Source organism: Sceloporus occidentalis, unplaced genomic scaffold (assembly GCF_023333645.1).
Source record: "Sceloporus occidentalis isolate IW3139 unplaced genomic scaffold, rSceOcc1.0.p SCAF_20, whole genome shotgun sequence".
In the NCBI taxonomy this organism is placed as follows: Eukaryota; Metazoa; Chordata; class Lepidosauria; order Squamata; family Phrynosomatidae; genus Sceloporus; species Sceloporus occidentalis.
This window is the reverse complement of record NW_028317000.1, coordinates 13,924,409-13,939,517: the sequence shown is the minus strand read 5'-3', so window position 1 is coordinate 13,939,517 and position 15,109 is coordinate 13,924,409. Positions and strand designations below refer to the sequence as shown.

General features: G+C 47.4%; 1 protein-coding gene across 2 annotated transcripts in view; it reads right to left on the bottom strand.

Annotated features, from left to right (window-relative positions):
* The window catches only part of SPTBN2 (spectrin beta, non-erythrocytic 2), a 58,195-nt gene that overhangs the window by 26,202 nt on the left and 16,884 nt on the right, over positions 1-15,109 (bottom strand). For both annotated transcript variants that reach the window (XM_089482868.1, XM_089482869.1), the window contains 3 exons: positions 7,322-7,473; positions 2,385-2,558; positions 762-853 (listed from right to left, as the gene is read on the bottom strand). In XM_089482868.1, the coding sequence (XP_089338994.1) occupies positions 762-853; positions 2,385-2,558; positions 7,322-7,473 (418 nt within the window). The remainder of the gene's footprint in view (positions 1-761; positions 854-2,384; positions 2,559-7,321; positions 7,474-15,109) is intronic.

Genomic DNA, 15,109 nt, shown 5'->3' with positions numbered 1-15,109 from the left:
TGACATCAGTTCACAACAAAGTTTAATGCAAAAATACACAAGAGTGCCACCGGACTGCAGAGAAAAAAGACTGGAAAATCTGAATGAATCAAGAGGTTGGAAAGGAGCTATATTAATATAGTGAATATAGTAGTGGTTTGAGAGTTGGACTAGGACCCTGGGAGACCAGGCTTCGAATCCTGGCTCAGCCATGAAAACCCAGTGGGTGAGCTTTGGGCAAGTCACTCTCTCAGCCTCAGAGGAGGGCAATGGCAAACCTTGGCAAGAAAACCCTACGATAGGGTCACCTTCGAGTCGTCATAAGTCAAAAATGACTTGAAGGCACATAACAACAACAGCAACAACAAATATCCAATAACACACAAGTCAATAACAACTGCACATCAGAAACACATGCGGAAGGTGAAATGAATGCAATAGCATATATTCGAGACGTATCAGGCTGGTTGAAGTTCATGTATGTAAAAAGGATGTATACAGCTATAGAAGCTTAACATTCAATTGCATAAAAAAACAGAAATTGTTATGCCATAGCAACTGTTATGCCTAACAATACAAAAATTCAGACTTTGGATGGTTAAAGCTTTTTTCCTCTGCAGTCTGGTGGGACGCTTGTGCGTTTTTCTATCTCACTGCAGTCCTATGCTTGGAGATATAAGACTGCATCACATCCAAGCAAGCTAGATCTGAACTTGGGGTGCAGTCAGTTGCTGATCCAAATAGGGCTATTTGTGGCCCCCAACCTCCAGTTTCTCCCTTACCCTGCTGTTTTCATTTGACACCAGAGTAGTAAAGCATCCTTAGCTGACTTCTTCTCCTTGTTATCTTCCGTCTCCACACTGATATCTTGGATCTAAGGGAGGACAGAGAAGAAAAAATGCCCTCGGTGAACACATACCTTGTAATGTTTTGCATACATGATTTTAAAAATCAATACAAATTCTGCACCAACCAAACACAATGCAAATCTTTCCAGGTTGCATCTTTAGTTACTTGCTTATTTGCTCCCTTACTTATCTGCCATCTATACCTTGCCTTTCTCCTGCCAAGGGAGCCAAAGGTAGCTCACAAAAATAAAAGCTTAGCCAAAAATGAAATATTACAATTTAAAAAACACAAACACACACACACAATAAAACGTCAGTTCTATTAAAACACACGGAAAGAGTTTAAAATGCATCCGAAACATCGTGGCCTGTGCAAACGGGGCCAGAGTCAAGTCCTTCCCAATGTTTTGGTGGTTCTTCCTAAAGTTACTTTTTGCACTGTTACTTTTGCATTACTCTTCTGTCAAGGAGAGGAGGCCAATTTAGGATTCATGAGCAGAATAATAACATTTGGAGTAACCAAGAACTTCCTTGTTGCACCAATAAAGTAACCCAGCTCTTTTTGGGTTACCTTTGCAATGTAACTGCTGCACCCTTGTTTCCTCAAAGTAGCTAATGCTAGGTGATTAAGTTACTTGTAACTTGTTACTACGAAGATTGGACTTAGGCTGCCAACTGACCCTCCTGGATGCCATTTCTGTGCAATTCATGCATATACTAGAAGTGGGCAAAGAGCAACCAGTGGGTTGTTTGTGACCTCCCCAAAACCATTTTGGTAGCCTTTAGGGAACCAAAAGACACTGTAATGGATGTATGTGGGATTTCCACCATATTTGTAGCCCCATTGGCCCAGGGGTCAGACAAAATGTTTGCAAGATTTTGGGATACACACACACACACACACACACAGTTGGTCCTCCACTTTGACTTTTGCGGAGTTGATTATTCACAGATTTTATTAATATGCTCTCTCTAGGACTATCTAGGTTCTCCAGTGCAACTCTATGGTCAATGTGCGCCAGAAGTTGCACTGCAAGACCTAGAGATTCCTAGAGAGAACATTCCTCTAGGCATTTGTAGGTCCTCCAGCACAATTCTATGGTCAACCTCCTTCAGATCGTGACCACAGAGTTGCACCAGATGACCGAGAGATTCCTAGAGAGAACACTTCTCTAGCCATTTGGAGGTCCTCCAGCACAATTCTATGGTCAACCTTCTTCAGATCTTGACCACAGACTTGTACCAGATGATCTACATATTCCAAGAGAGAACACTTCTCTAGGCATTTGTAGATCGTCCAGCACAATTCTATGGTCAACTTCCAGCAGATTTTGACCACAGAATGGCACTGGATGACCTAGAAATTTCTAGACAGGTGTTCGTTCAGGTTAAAAATAATAATAGTTGCCCACTTCTGGCATATACACACCTTGCACTGATGCGCACCCCTGGCATATACACACGTTTTCAGAACATGTACAGAGAGAATGACAGAAGGGTCAACAAAAGCATCTGAGAAGGAGGGGAGAAGGAGACGAGAGAACGGCCACGTTGTACCTGGAAGCGGAGAATGATGGTCCAGATGAGGCCCAAGGTGAGGCGGTGGTTGCCATCGACAATGTCGTGAGAGCCCATGTTCTCCAAATGGACGCGTTGCTCTTTTAGGAACTGGAGGGCTTTGTCCACATTTTCCAGGCAATGGATGCGCATTCGGCCCTTGGTTGGCTTGGGCTGGCAGAAGGAAAGGGACAAATTCATTTGAACCAGGAGTCAATGTCAACAAGTCAACTAAGCAGTGCAGAAGGCCTTTTCCAGGTGCTAGAGTGTAGCATAGTGGTTTGAGCGTTGGACTAGGACTCTGGAGTCCAGGGTTCGATTCCCAGCTCTGCCATGAAACCTATTGGGTGGCCTTGGCCAAGTCACACTCTCTCAGCCTCAGGGGAAGGCCATGGCAAACCTCCTCTGAACAAATCTTACCAAGAAAACCCCGTTGGAGGGTTGCCCTAAGTTGGAGATGACTTGAATGCACAACACAACAACAAAGAGGTCACCTACAATTGTGAGATGCCAGGATCTAAGGATAATCTTCCGAATCCTGCCTCTTCAACAGAACTAGTGACTCCGACTCCTCCTGCAAACACCTCCCATAGCATCCCCCCAAAAAACTGCTCTGAAGGGTTGGGAAACCCTTTGCGGCAGGTATTTTTTGGGCACCATGAAGGGTGGAAGTATGAGTCAGTAAGGATTTAAGTCCCAGTTTTGCTGGCACTGGATACGATCTCACCCTACATATAAGTCTAGCACCTCTCTTTTGGAAATATGAATCATTGCCCTAAAGAGAAGGTTTATTCCAAACAGATTAGGATGCATATGAACCAAAGAAGTTAGGCCTTCTCTGTTTCAGTCTTTATCTCCGAATTCTTGTTCCTTCATAATTCCTGGCAAAGAATTTGACTTTGTCACAACCTTTGTGCATTGGGTTGATATTCACATTGAAAGAAAGTAACTTAGCTGTAGAAATAACACAGTTTGACACCACTCAAAGTGCTGTAGCTCCATCCTATGCATCTGTGCAATTTGCAGTTTTATAAGGTCTTTAGCCTTCTCTGCTGGCCTTCAACCTGGGATTTGTAGTTTGTTGTGTTACAGAGCTCTCTGACAGAGAAGGCTAACTATGTCACAAAACGACACACTCCAGATTTCGATAGCATTGAGCCAGGGCAGTTAAAGCGGTGTCAACGTGCATCAATTGTGCAGTGTAGATGAAGCGCTTAGTTCCAATGGAAGTAAGCCAAGGACAGAGAGAGAAAATCTGGGACGTTTTGAAAGCAGATGCAAAAGTGGGACACAGGATTAACAGGGTCTGTCCCTGCCAAACTGGGACAGTTGGAGGGGATGCCAGGCTGCTGGATATCCAGTGTATCTTTTTAAACACACATAAATGTGGATCCAAAATGGTGGCAATGCCAATGACCAGCAAGCCGTACGTTACGCCCTGCCGTTTTGTTTCCCGTACAGAGGGAAATGCACCTGCCGCTATCTCTTGCATGCTTCGTTGCTGGCTTCTGAGTAGGCTTGGCATGCTTACAACAGGCTGAGCCCGGACACACCGAGTTGCACCCAGCCAGGAAGCCGGTCAGACTGGCATGGGACCCGCCTTTCTGCTATGGCATTCCCAGACGGAGGGAGAGTCGCGGCAAGCGCTTTTGTCTCCGTGTCGCCGGGGTTCAAACGTCCCAAAGGTGGGGCAGGGCAGGCCTTGCCCAGGAGAAGAATGTCCTCTCCCCATTTGCAAGCCTGACGTTTTCCTAAACCACTCGAGTGAGAAAAGTGGCTCAAGAGCCGGCTCCACCGAGAGATCTACTGGGAAAAAGCGGGGAAGAGACGGCGTGGGCCGGGGGCGGAATTGGCAATTGGGAAGAACAGTGTGGGTTGAGAGAATGAGTATCGCACAAGGCTGCTTAGCAACATTCCCCTAACCATCCTTGCGACATCTCAAGGGTTTGCATTTCAAAAGTGACGTCTAAAGGCACCTCGAGCGGAGCTTATTCCTGATGGATGCAAAAGGAAGCGTGACAAGATTAGCTTGCATTTCTTTCTGCTTCTTTATTTTTCTCTATATCTCGTCTTTCTCCCAACGCAGGATGGTTGCAGGCTACCATTAGATTGCAAAGCGCTTAGAGGGTGCTGGGTTCATTATGAAGTGGTACAGAAATGTCCATGCCATTGCTATTCCTTATAACGTTCCTTATATAATATCCCTTAAAAAGTAAAATATACATCTGGCAACCCTAAAATCTCAGGGGAGGCTTTCAAGCAACGGACACAATACACATCCCACCCCTAAGGATCTCCTATACTATTTATTCATAGTTGAACATCTCTAATCTCAACACGTATTTGGTCGCCGTCTCTCGCCGTATCGATTCATTTCTTTATTTGGTGCAATCCTACCCTGCCGTTCGATGTTGCTCTATTTCCAGGGCAGCTTACATAACAAACCAAAAGGGAAAGCAGTGTTGAAAGCGGCAACCATCAAATTGACCCAGCAAAAAAGGGAAACGGACTGCAGTACGAAAGGATCGGGACGCTTTGGGATTATTTTAAGGAGGAGCGACAGAAAATACAATGAGAGTTTAAAGCGCTGGGATATTGAAATTGGGATTATTTTGCTTAGAAATGGCAGTGAGATGTTAGAGGATAGCTGCAAGAACTGTTATCGTTCAATGGAAGGATTTGCTGGTCATAATTTAGGAAGCGTTTGGGTTTGTTTTTCAATAGCTGGGCTTGAATAATAATTAGATTTCATTGTATGCAGAAAGAGAATTGTATTAGTTTTTGTAGGAACTGAACATATCAATTCAAGTATAGCCTAATGCTTTCAGAAGGAAAGTCAGCATTACATTTACAGTGGCCATCTGCCTTGTCTCAGGTCGCAAAAACAGCCTAAGGATAGACTTTGCATGTGACAAAACCATACAAACAGGTTGGGGAATGCGAACAGGCATTCCTTTAAGGTGTCCAATTCAGTGTGGTTGTGGTTGTGTATCTGTCTGGATTCACCTGGCACTAAAAGATGGAGTGTTGGACTTTACAATACCTCCTTCCTATCAATGGTGACCAGGCTTTTGCAGCAGTGTTTCAGTTTGGATTCATCTGACACTAAAAGGAGGAGTGCTGGGCTTTGCAATACCTCCTTCCTATCGATGGTGACCAGGCCTTTGCAGTATTGCTTCAGTTTGGATTCACCTGGCACTAAAAGGAGGAGTGTTGGGCTTTGCAATACCTCCTTCTTGTCGATGGTGACCAGGCCTTTCTGGTAGCGTTTAAGTTTGGATTCACCTGGCACTAAATGGAGGAGTGCTGGGCTTTGCAATACCTCCTTCCTGTCGATGGTGACCAGGCCTGGCTTGAGACATTTGGCTGCCTGAGGCACCCTTCTCCATTCCATGTACCAAAGCCAACTGGATGGCTGAAGGCATCTTTCATCAACGCTAAAAAGTTGGCAACCTCGTGCACCACATCTGAAAGGGGCAGGCTAACCCAGATGGTGCAAGACCCCAGCACACATCCCTCTCCTTTGACCCTGTGCTGCCAACTCCCACTGTGTGCTGCTTGAGGCAACCACCTCTGTGTGGCTAAGTGTGCCACCATCCCAGGGTGGTGTGGTGGGGATTAGCCAAAATGGATCCAAGGAGACCTGCTCCGTTCCCATCGTGTCTGGAGGCTTCCAGCATCTTTTAGCACACTTCAGCATCTCTGTTGTGGCTGCTTCCCCCCCCCCCCCCCCTCTCTCTCTCTGTTAATGCTAACTAGAAAATTCAGCATCTCTGGCAAAAAGCACCTGCCAAGCTGCCAGGCAGGGTGGATCTTGCCGCCAGTCTCTTTAGGAACCAGAAAAACTGCCTCGCTCGGTCAGGGAACAAGCCGTTCCCCTCTTGGCTGCGGGAGGCAAAGTGTGGGATTCTGGGAACAGGTGCTGGGCTTTCTCTCCTGGGGCAATTTTGTGCGGTGGGGAGGCACTCAGAAGTAACGCCAGCTTGGAGAGGTCTAAGGAGACGTGGCAAACCCATGGCAGCCATGCCTGGCTTTGCTAGGGTCAGGCCAGAGGCCTTCCCAAACCATTCAACAGGTCTTGGTTCGTCCCGTAAAGCAACACCTTATATTTTTCTTAGATAACAAGGTAGGCCTTTACCACACCTGTGGGCATGCACAGTCACACCCATGCGATGACATCTCTCACCACTTTGCAAAGCTTTTGAGAGCCGTGCCACGGTTTGAGATCCGTGTCAAAAAACAGGTTATCTTGGGTTCAGCCCTCCCAGGGAGGGAGTTTACAGAAAGGGCTCTCCGAAGGCTGTTGACTGCCGCCTTATGACTTGAAGGTGCCCAACAACAACAACAGAAACAACAATTTTTACTTATATCCTGCTTTGTCTTCCAGAAAGCCCAGCTCCTCTCCATTTTACACTCACAACAACAACCCTGTGAGGCAGGCCAAGCCCTGACTGCCTCAAAGTCACTCAGGCGACATCTGTGGCACGGATCCCAAAAGGTGTGCAAAGTGGTATAGTGGTTTGGGTGTTGGACTATGACCCTAGAGGCCAGGGTTCGAATCCCTGCTCAGCCATGGAAATCAGCCTTTGGGGAAGTCACGCTCTCTCAGAGTGTTTCCCATTCATTCCCAGAGAAGTTGTGGTCCTAGGAAACTATGGGCCTGAACAGACAGGTCCAAATAAAGCTGCTTTAGGCCACTTTGGATGTGTGCTGTTTAAATGACGTATGTTCCTAAGAAGCCGGAAGCTGCACCAAAGCCACACTCCAGTCCTAAGGACTGGAGCACAGCTTTGGTGCAGCTTCTGGCCTCTTAGGATGCATGCATCATTTAAACAGCATACCTCCAAAGTGACTCAAAGCAGCTTTATTTGGGCCTGTCTGTTTGGGCCCTATGTTTCCAGGCCCTGAAATGCCCTGCTCCTCTTTGGACAACTTACCAGTTGCTCTCCTGAAAGAACCTCCAAAAGGCGGAGAAGCATGCGTCCGTCCCGCAAGTCGCTGTACAGATCGCTGATGCGGCAGGTGACGCGGGCCAGGTGCGAGTTCACCCATTTGGTGAAGGTTTTCTTCTGCACAGCTTCTCGCTCATCTGCAAGGCAAAGGACACAGAGCTCAGAGTCAAGGAGACAAGCCATAGCCAACCATGCCAGCCTTCATCGGTCCATGCCACTTTGCTTTCTTACCTCTCTGCCCCATCCGTGACCTGAGTGGGGCAAGTTCATATGTACCCTTTGCAGCATAATTTCAAGGAAAAGCTGCCTTTTCTCTGCAACAACCCAACTGGGAACATTCTGGGTGCATCTACACTGTAGGAATGATGCAGTCTGACACCACTTTCACTGCCAGGGCTCCATCCTCCAGAATCCTGGGGTTCGTAGTTTTGTGAGCCACCCACACACTCTTTGCCAGACAAGACCTAGTAAAACTACAAACCACAGGTTTCCATAGAAGGGAGTACAGTACTTAAAGTGGTATCAAACTGCATTATTTCTACAGTGTAGGTGCTCTCCTAGTCCAGGGTGACCACATGCCCTAACCCTGGGACAGCAAACCACGGGTCGCAAAATGGGACAGAGGGGGAGTATTATTTTCTGTGATGGAACCAATAGGGGAAAAACATCACATTGGGATAGGGCTGGAGAAATTGGCTGAGATCAGATCCTTGACAAATGCATTTGCAAAGTGTTGTCCATTTACTAGCCAGGGGAAGGGAGATGCGACTAGATAACCCCTGTTCCCTGGGTGGAAAGAGAGGAGAGAAATGAGGCCGCTTTCCCAGGAGAGCCACCTCTTTTATCTCCCTTCTGCCGCAGGTGCAAACCTGGCACCAGGATGGCTACAGTAAAAGGCCTTGGCATCACCCCAGCGGAGGCTGTGCCAAGAGCTCAATGTCCAAAAGGAGACCAACGTGATGTAACACCGAGCTAAACCTGTCGCTAACAAGATTCACAACCTGAAGGTAAGCTCAATGGGGCTTACTCCGGAGTAAATGAAGACAGGATTATGCTGTGGGAAAGAAAGCAAAAACCCAACCCCTGCAGACATTAGTCGGTCTAATCGGCAGATTAATCAATAAAAAAGTGAGACAGGCAGATATAATTGGTGAGAGTGAATTTTACTCAACGTTTTACTCAACCCTGGGAAGTTTCTAGTGCGTTACTACAATTGTCTGTCTGACTGTTGTTGCTCCCTGCCTGGATCCATGCAGAGAGCTGGGTAAGAAAATTATTACTATTATTACTACTATTATTATTATTAGGACATAACTGACAGTGTCAAAAGCCATCTTTTCTTCTAGCTGCGAATTACGGATGCGGTTTGCTAAGCCATTGCATTCCATATCACCTGAACTGAGGATGGCAACCAATAATCTGGTTTGGCACCACTTTAACCGCCACAGCTCCATGTTATGAAATGCTGGGATGTGTAGGGTTTTTTGGAGCTATTTAGCCTTCTGTTGGAGAGCTCTGGTGCCGCAACAGCATTTGAAGCGGTATCAAACGGCATTATTTCTGCAGTGCAGATTAGGCTTCAGCTTTACAGCACTTTTAAAGATGAAACTGTGTGCACAAAGAACCCAGGTTTGCTTACAACCCCTCTGTCTCTTCTCCCTATTTGCACTGTATTTGCATGCAATGCAAAAGGAAAAACACCAGGATGAGTTGGGCTCCAGCGGAAGAAAACAAAGGTCAAAAGACATGGAACGAAGGGTCTATTCCTCCTTTGTTTCAGAGGGAAAGGCAAGCACTGGCACTCTGTGTACGCTCAGAAGCACAATCCGCTCACACACTGCAAAGCTGGGATCCACTCTGCCACCGCAAAGCTTAGTCTTGGTTGCAGTGGAAGTATAATCCAGGCTCTAGGTTTCCTTGTTAGAGGTGTATGTGTCTCTCTCTGTGTGTGCGTTAATGGTTTTCCATGTGTTTCTGCACAGCTGGCATTTGCCCTGGAGCCCAGGCAGGTGCTGCTCTTCTGCCCCAACGCAACACGTAAGCGCATGGCGCAAGTAGAGACAACCTCGACAGCTGAGCCCTGGGCTTGGTCTGCCGTTCAGCCTGACTCACCGGGGAACATGTCGGAGCAAAGCCTGAGCCATGCTTCCTCCGAGCACCTGATTTCAAAGAACCACAGATCTGTAGTGTTGGAGGAAACCCCAAGGGGCTCATCCAGTCCAACCCCTTTGTGCCATGCAGGAACTCTCAATCCAAGCACCTCCGACAGATGACCATCCAGCAGCTGTTTAAAGACCTCCACTATTCTCTGAGACATCCTTTTCAGACATCTCTTACTATCACTTCTTTCTAACGTTTTGGTGGAATCGCTTTCCGGAGTGCTTTAGTTGTGTATTCCTCCATGGCCAGGGGATGGTTTAGATGACCTTTGCAGTCCCTTTGGACTTTAAAAACCCATGATTCTCTCTCATGTTCATTAGTGGGCAGCCTTTAAACAAGGCGAAGGCTGCTTTCCAAGCTGGAAGAAAACCATATCTGCTTCGATCTACATCCCATCCTGAACAATGGCCTTTCACTCTCAAATGCCAGGGGATGGGTTATAGGGCTTGACATCTTTTATAGAAAGCCCCATAATCCAAAACAAGGGATGCCTGTCTAAGCCTTCAGGTTTACGGGATCTAATTTTGCATTTTATTTTGTTCTTTTGCTGCAGCCCAAAGATCCACTGGCCAGAGTCTGGTGCAAAAGAGAAAGAAAGTGACTCTCTAGATCAACCTTATGCCCACGCTTGGATCTCAAACACTTGCTTTTATCAGCAACTCTTAGCCCGACTCGGACGAAACGGTTATTTTATTTTCTCAAAATGTCTTTTGGATTCACCCTTTTGCCTAAAGGCATCAGGGGCATGGTACACAAGAGGCGTAACATGCCGCATGAGAAAATTAAACAAGCAAATAAAACTATACAACATCCACTTTGGAAACAAACAGAACCATAAAAGCAGCACTGAATACAGGCCTTGAAAATGGGCCGGGCACATAAGCGACTTATTAAACTGGCACTGAAATGAAAGCAGTCGGTACCAATCCTGGGTTCAGGAGGGAGGGATTTCCAAAGGTGAGGTTTGTTGTCATTTGGTCTGTGTGCCTTCAAGTCATTCCCAACTTTTGGCAACCCTAATGCAAACCTATGATGGGGATTTCTTGGCGAGAGTTTCCCGAAGGGGTTCACCATGGACGTCCTCTGGGGTTGAGAGAGCATGACTTGCCCAAAGCCGCCCAATGGGTTTCATGGCCAATCTCTAGTTTCCAGAGTCGCAGTCCAATGCTCAAACCATTACGCCATGCTGTGCCACTACTAAAAACGTCATGACCTTCCTCTAGTGAAGTGATCTAGAAAAGTGCATCTTTTCTGAAAATCTCATGCCAGGACCAGACTGGCAATAAAGAATCTAAGCTATAGAGCTATACAGCATCCGCTCGCCCGGTGCCATGCTATAAAAGCCATTGTCTGCCCACAATCCCTTCCTGCCAGCCGCATGAGACGGGTCACTTTCCACGAGGAGGACACAAATTGGACCTCCAAACAGAGGGATGTTGGGTAAGCCGGGGAGGAAATACTTCTCTCTTTCCCAGGACCTGTCAGTCACTAGCCTTTGGGATGAAAAGATTTTGAAGCGCCATTGAGAAAGTGCTGAAGTCAGCCAAAAACTGGAGTCTATTCACTGCAGGCTTAGCCACAACTCTGAGTTTCTTTTCCCGCCACAGATACCCAATGGGTATCGCAAAGCTGGTAAGATGGCAACCTTGCCAGTGATCACTGCTATAACTCGGACACTTTTAATTTTTATCTTGCACATCTTTGGGAACTGCAAGAAATGACGCACATCTACTGCTACTCATGCATTTCGATGGCCTTAGGGTCTTATAGTTTATATAAGTCACCTACTGCCATCATACCCAGATATATTTTCCAACTGAGGATAACCACGTCTTTGGTCAAGTGGGCCTAAGAACACTAGATATGTGCCAACCTGGCTGTGGTTGTGGTAAAATGATCTTTCGACATATCCAAGGGCAGCCCTATCATTATTACTTCGCTCTTACGTTGCAGGATTAAGCCTTTTGATACAAAACTGATGACAGGGCTTTGGCACAAAATGAAACCGCTACCTTCCAACATCAGAGACAAGAGGCCTTAACCAGGAGGCTTTGCATGGCAGACATGCTTCCCATGTGCCATTTTGCAAAACCCAAGCAAATGCCTCCTTCCTTGCCCCACAACACCAATGCAATTTGTATTTGGCCTCCGAGCTCATAGTCATCTCCAACTCAATACAAGGATCACCCAAAGACAAAACTGGATCAAAACTGCTGTCCTACTAAATCAGAAAGCATCAGAGTAAGGATGGAGGACTAGTCTGGATGGATGGCTTCCTTAAAACGTGGGGTTTATTTAGTTAGTTATTGCATTTGTATCCAGCCTTTCCTTCCATGAGTTCAAAGCTCTCCCTACTTTTAGGACAACCCTGGGAGGTAGGACAGGTTGAAGGATGGGGAGACTGGCCCATATCTGTATGACTTCGAATGGCATCTCCTTAATCCTGGTCCAGAGGTGTGTTATGAAGGATGGTAGGATTGGCAAAGGGTCCCTTTCCTACAATATGTTTAGATCAGGGCTGGGCAAACTGTGACCCTTGCGATGGTGTTGGACTGCAACCCTCATCAGCAATAGCCAGCATAGAGATATTGTGGGAGTTGCAGTTCACCAAGCTTTGGCACAAGTTGCCCGCCGAGGGTGCTGAACGTTCCCAAGTTCAAATCGTAGTACTCTTTTGTCAATTAATTTGGGGAAAGCCATCGCAGATGAGCTGCTTGCTCACAAAATGGAGTTAAGACCTGGAACTATAGGAATCTTTGCATATGGCGATCCTTAACCCTGGAGGTGAAACTTTTGCAAAGTGATACAGTTTAGGGGGGAACTGTCCTTTCCGCAGTATTGCCACCTTCATAGAAAGATGGGTAGCATTCAGGAAACCTTCTTCATGGTGGCCTCAGACTGCAGAATTATCTCCCCAAAAGCCCAAAGTACCACTTAGCTGGTAAGTATTTTGATACCTTTTCAGCCCCAAAAGAAGGTCATGATCCCCAGCCTTTTAATGTAGAATCTTTCTTTGAAAAAATAATAAAATCCTACCATTGTTTTTCCTAAAATTGGATATTTTTTCAGACCTACCCCCCTAAACACAACACCCCCCCCCCCCCGCAAAGCATTTCAACGTCTTCCTCCAGCCTTCGTTCCAAACATCACCACTTGGAAGTTTGTTTGTCTGCAGGGCTTTCCTTTTGCAAAAAAGACTGACTGGCGTGTCTCAAACTTTGGCTGACGGATAACGCAAAACCTTTTAAATCAATAAAGAGCGACCTTTGGCAGTGGCCACAGAGGGGAGGGGAGGATGTCTGAGGTCAAGGTGAGCATTCCTAGAACACCGTTGTGGAACCGGGTGGCTGGGGTGGTCTCAGAGACAGATATGTCAACTTTCTATGTACCCACCAAGGTACACTGTCTCTCCAGGCTCTTGTGCTTCTCGTACCTCTCTCTCAACAAGACCTACCTTGAAGAAATTGGGGGGGAGGGATGGTTGGAAGCCCACCCACCCTTTCTCTTAAGCTTGGGGGCATTTGGACGCAGCGCCAAAGAATCTCAGCCACGTCCGGCGTGTGTGTTCAGCTAATTCCTGACAACATTTTGGGGATTAGGGTCCCTGCGACAGAGCAAAGAGATTTTGGATCATGGGGGTAGGAGTCCACCCTGGCGTCAGACCCACTCCGTCCCTCCGGAAAGGTTCTCTCCGCATACCCCTACCTTGAAGCTGCTTGAATCTGCCCTCCAACACGTTGGCATATTGCACGGCGTTGATGTAGGCTGCGGGCGAGAGTTCAGGGGGTGGTGTGGGACCCTGGATCACCTCCATCAGTTCCGGCTCAGGTTGGTACATCCTGGCAGCCGAGGGGGGTATGCCCGCTCTACCCGCTTGGCCTGCCCTGGCAGACCCCTGCCACCAACACCTGGGCCCAGGTAGCAGGAAGGAAACCTGCTCCTATGGCACCGTGGTGCAAGAGCGAGAGGCAAGAGTGTGTTGCAAGGGAGGCCAGGCAGGCAGGCAGGGCAGGCCCTGGGAAATTAACATAAAAACAGGTTGGGTTGCTCCGAAAAGGCACACTCTGTTGTGTGCATGTGTGTGTGTGTGTGTGTGTGTGTGTGTGTGTGTGTGTGTGTTGAGCCCAGGCAGACATGGAAAGGAGGAGGGAAAGAGGGCAGGGCAGCCTGCCCATATGCACACACAAACACACACAGAGATATTCTGAAATACTTGCAAATCCCAGCACTGGGGTTTAGCCAAAGCTCTTACTGAATAGACCTAGGTTCCATATCCAGGACAGGAATGTGTGACAGCGAAGGGGAGCAAATGGCAGGGCTTTGGGGTCTCCTTTTCAGCTCCGAGAAGCAGGTTTGGATGGGGAAGATGAGGTTTGTGGGTTCCTCTGAAAGAGAGGAGTCCATGTGTCCACCAATGTGGCGCAGTGCTTTGAGTGTCAGACTATGACTCATTTTCCATGCACAAAGGATTTTGAATTTGGCTTGATATTCTCGCACACAAATGGCACAAAGAGGTCTGTCCCTGGCTTTCCATGCCACCAAATGCATCTGAGGACGTCGGCTCAAGTCTCCGAAAGCTCATGCTGCCAACATGTTAGTCTCAAAGCTGCTACAAGACCTCTTTACATTCTGAAGACCTGGGTTTGATTCTCCGGTCAGCCATGGAAACCCGTTGGGTGACCTTTGGGCAAGTCACCCTCTCTCAGCCTCAGGGGAAGGCAATGGCAAACCTCCTCTGAACCAATCTTGCCAAGAAAACCTCATGATAGGGTCGCCATAGGTCAGGAATGACTTGAAGGCACACAACAACAACAACAACAACGTGTGCGTGTGTGCTGGGGCTTCTCTTGACCGTGGGAGTCTTTGCAATTTAGTTTCAATAATAATAATAATAATAATAATAATAATAATAAACAGGATTTGAGCATCCATGGTTTTTGGTATCCAAGGAAGACCCTGGAACCAAATCTCAATGGATACCAAGGGCCCAGTGTTTGAGCACTTTGTTTGAGCATTGGCCAAGGACTGAGCATTGAGCAAGTTTGAGCATTGGCCAAGGACTCTGGGGGAATCAGGATTTGACTCTCCGCTCAGCCATAGAAACTAACAAGGTGAGCTTGGGCAAAGTCACATTCTCTCAGCCTTAGAGAGGAACAACAGCAAGCCTCCTCTGAATAAACCTCTCCAAGAAAACCGTACCATAGGGTCGCCATAAGGGACGACAACCGCCCTTCCTTTGCATTTCTCCCATTCTGCATTCTGGCCTTCCACCATCTCTTCCTCCCCAGCCATAACCATAACAGTGGGCCCAAAAGTTGGTTCAAAGGGCAGAAACCAAACTGGACGATGGAGCCAGTGGGAGGATGGGGGAGCCAGGGAGGAAAAGATGAGCTCACCCAGCCTCCCAAGAGGCCAAACAATGTGGGATTTGCAACCCATTGTGTGTCTTTGTGTGGCCATGAACGCTCAGCGTGCCTCCTTCGTTGTTCAGGGCTGGGCAAACCGACGCTTTGCTCCATGTCTGCTTCCCATGTTTTGTCCTTGGAGGGAATGAAATATCGGCGGGACGTTGGGAAGGAGGCGTTTCTCGTAATAATCTCAAACAGAGAGACT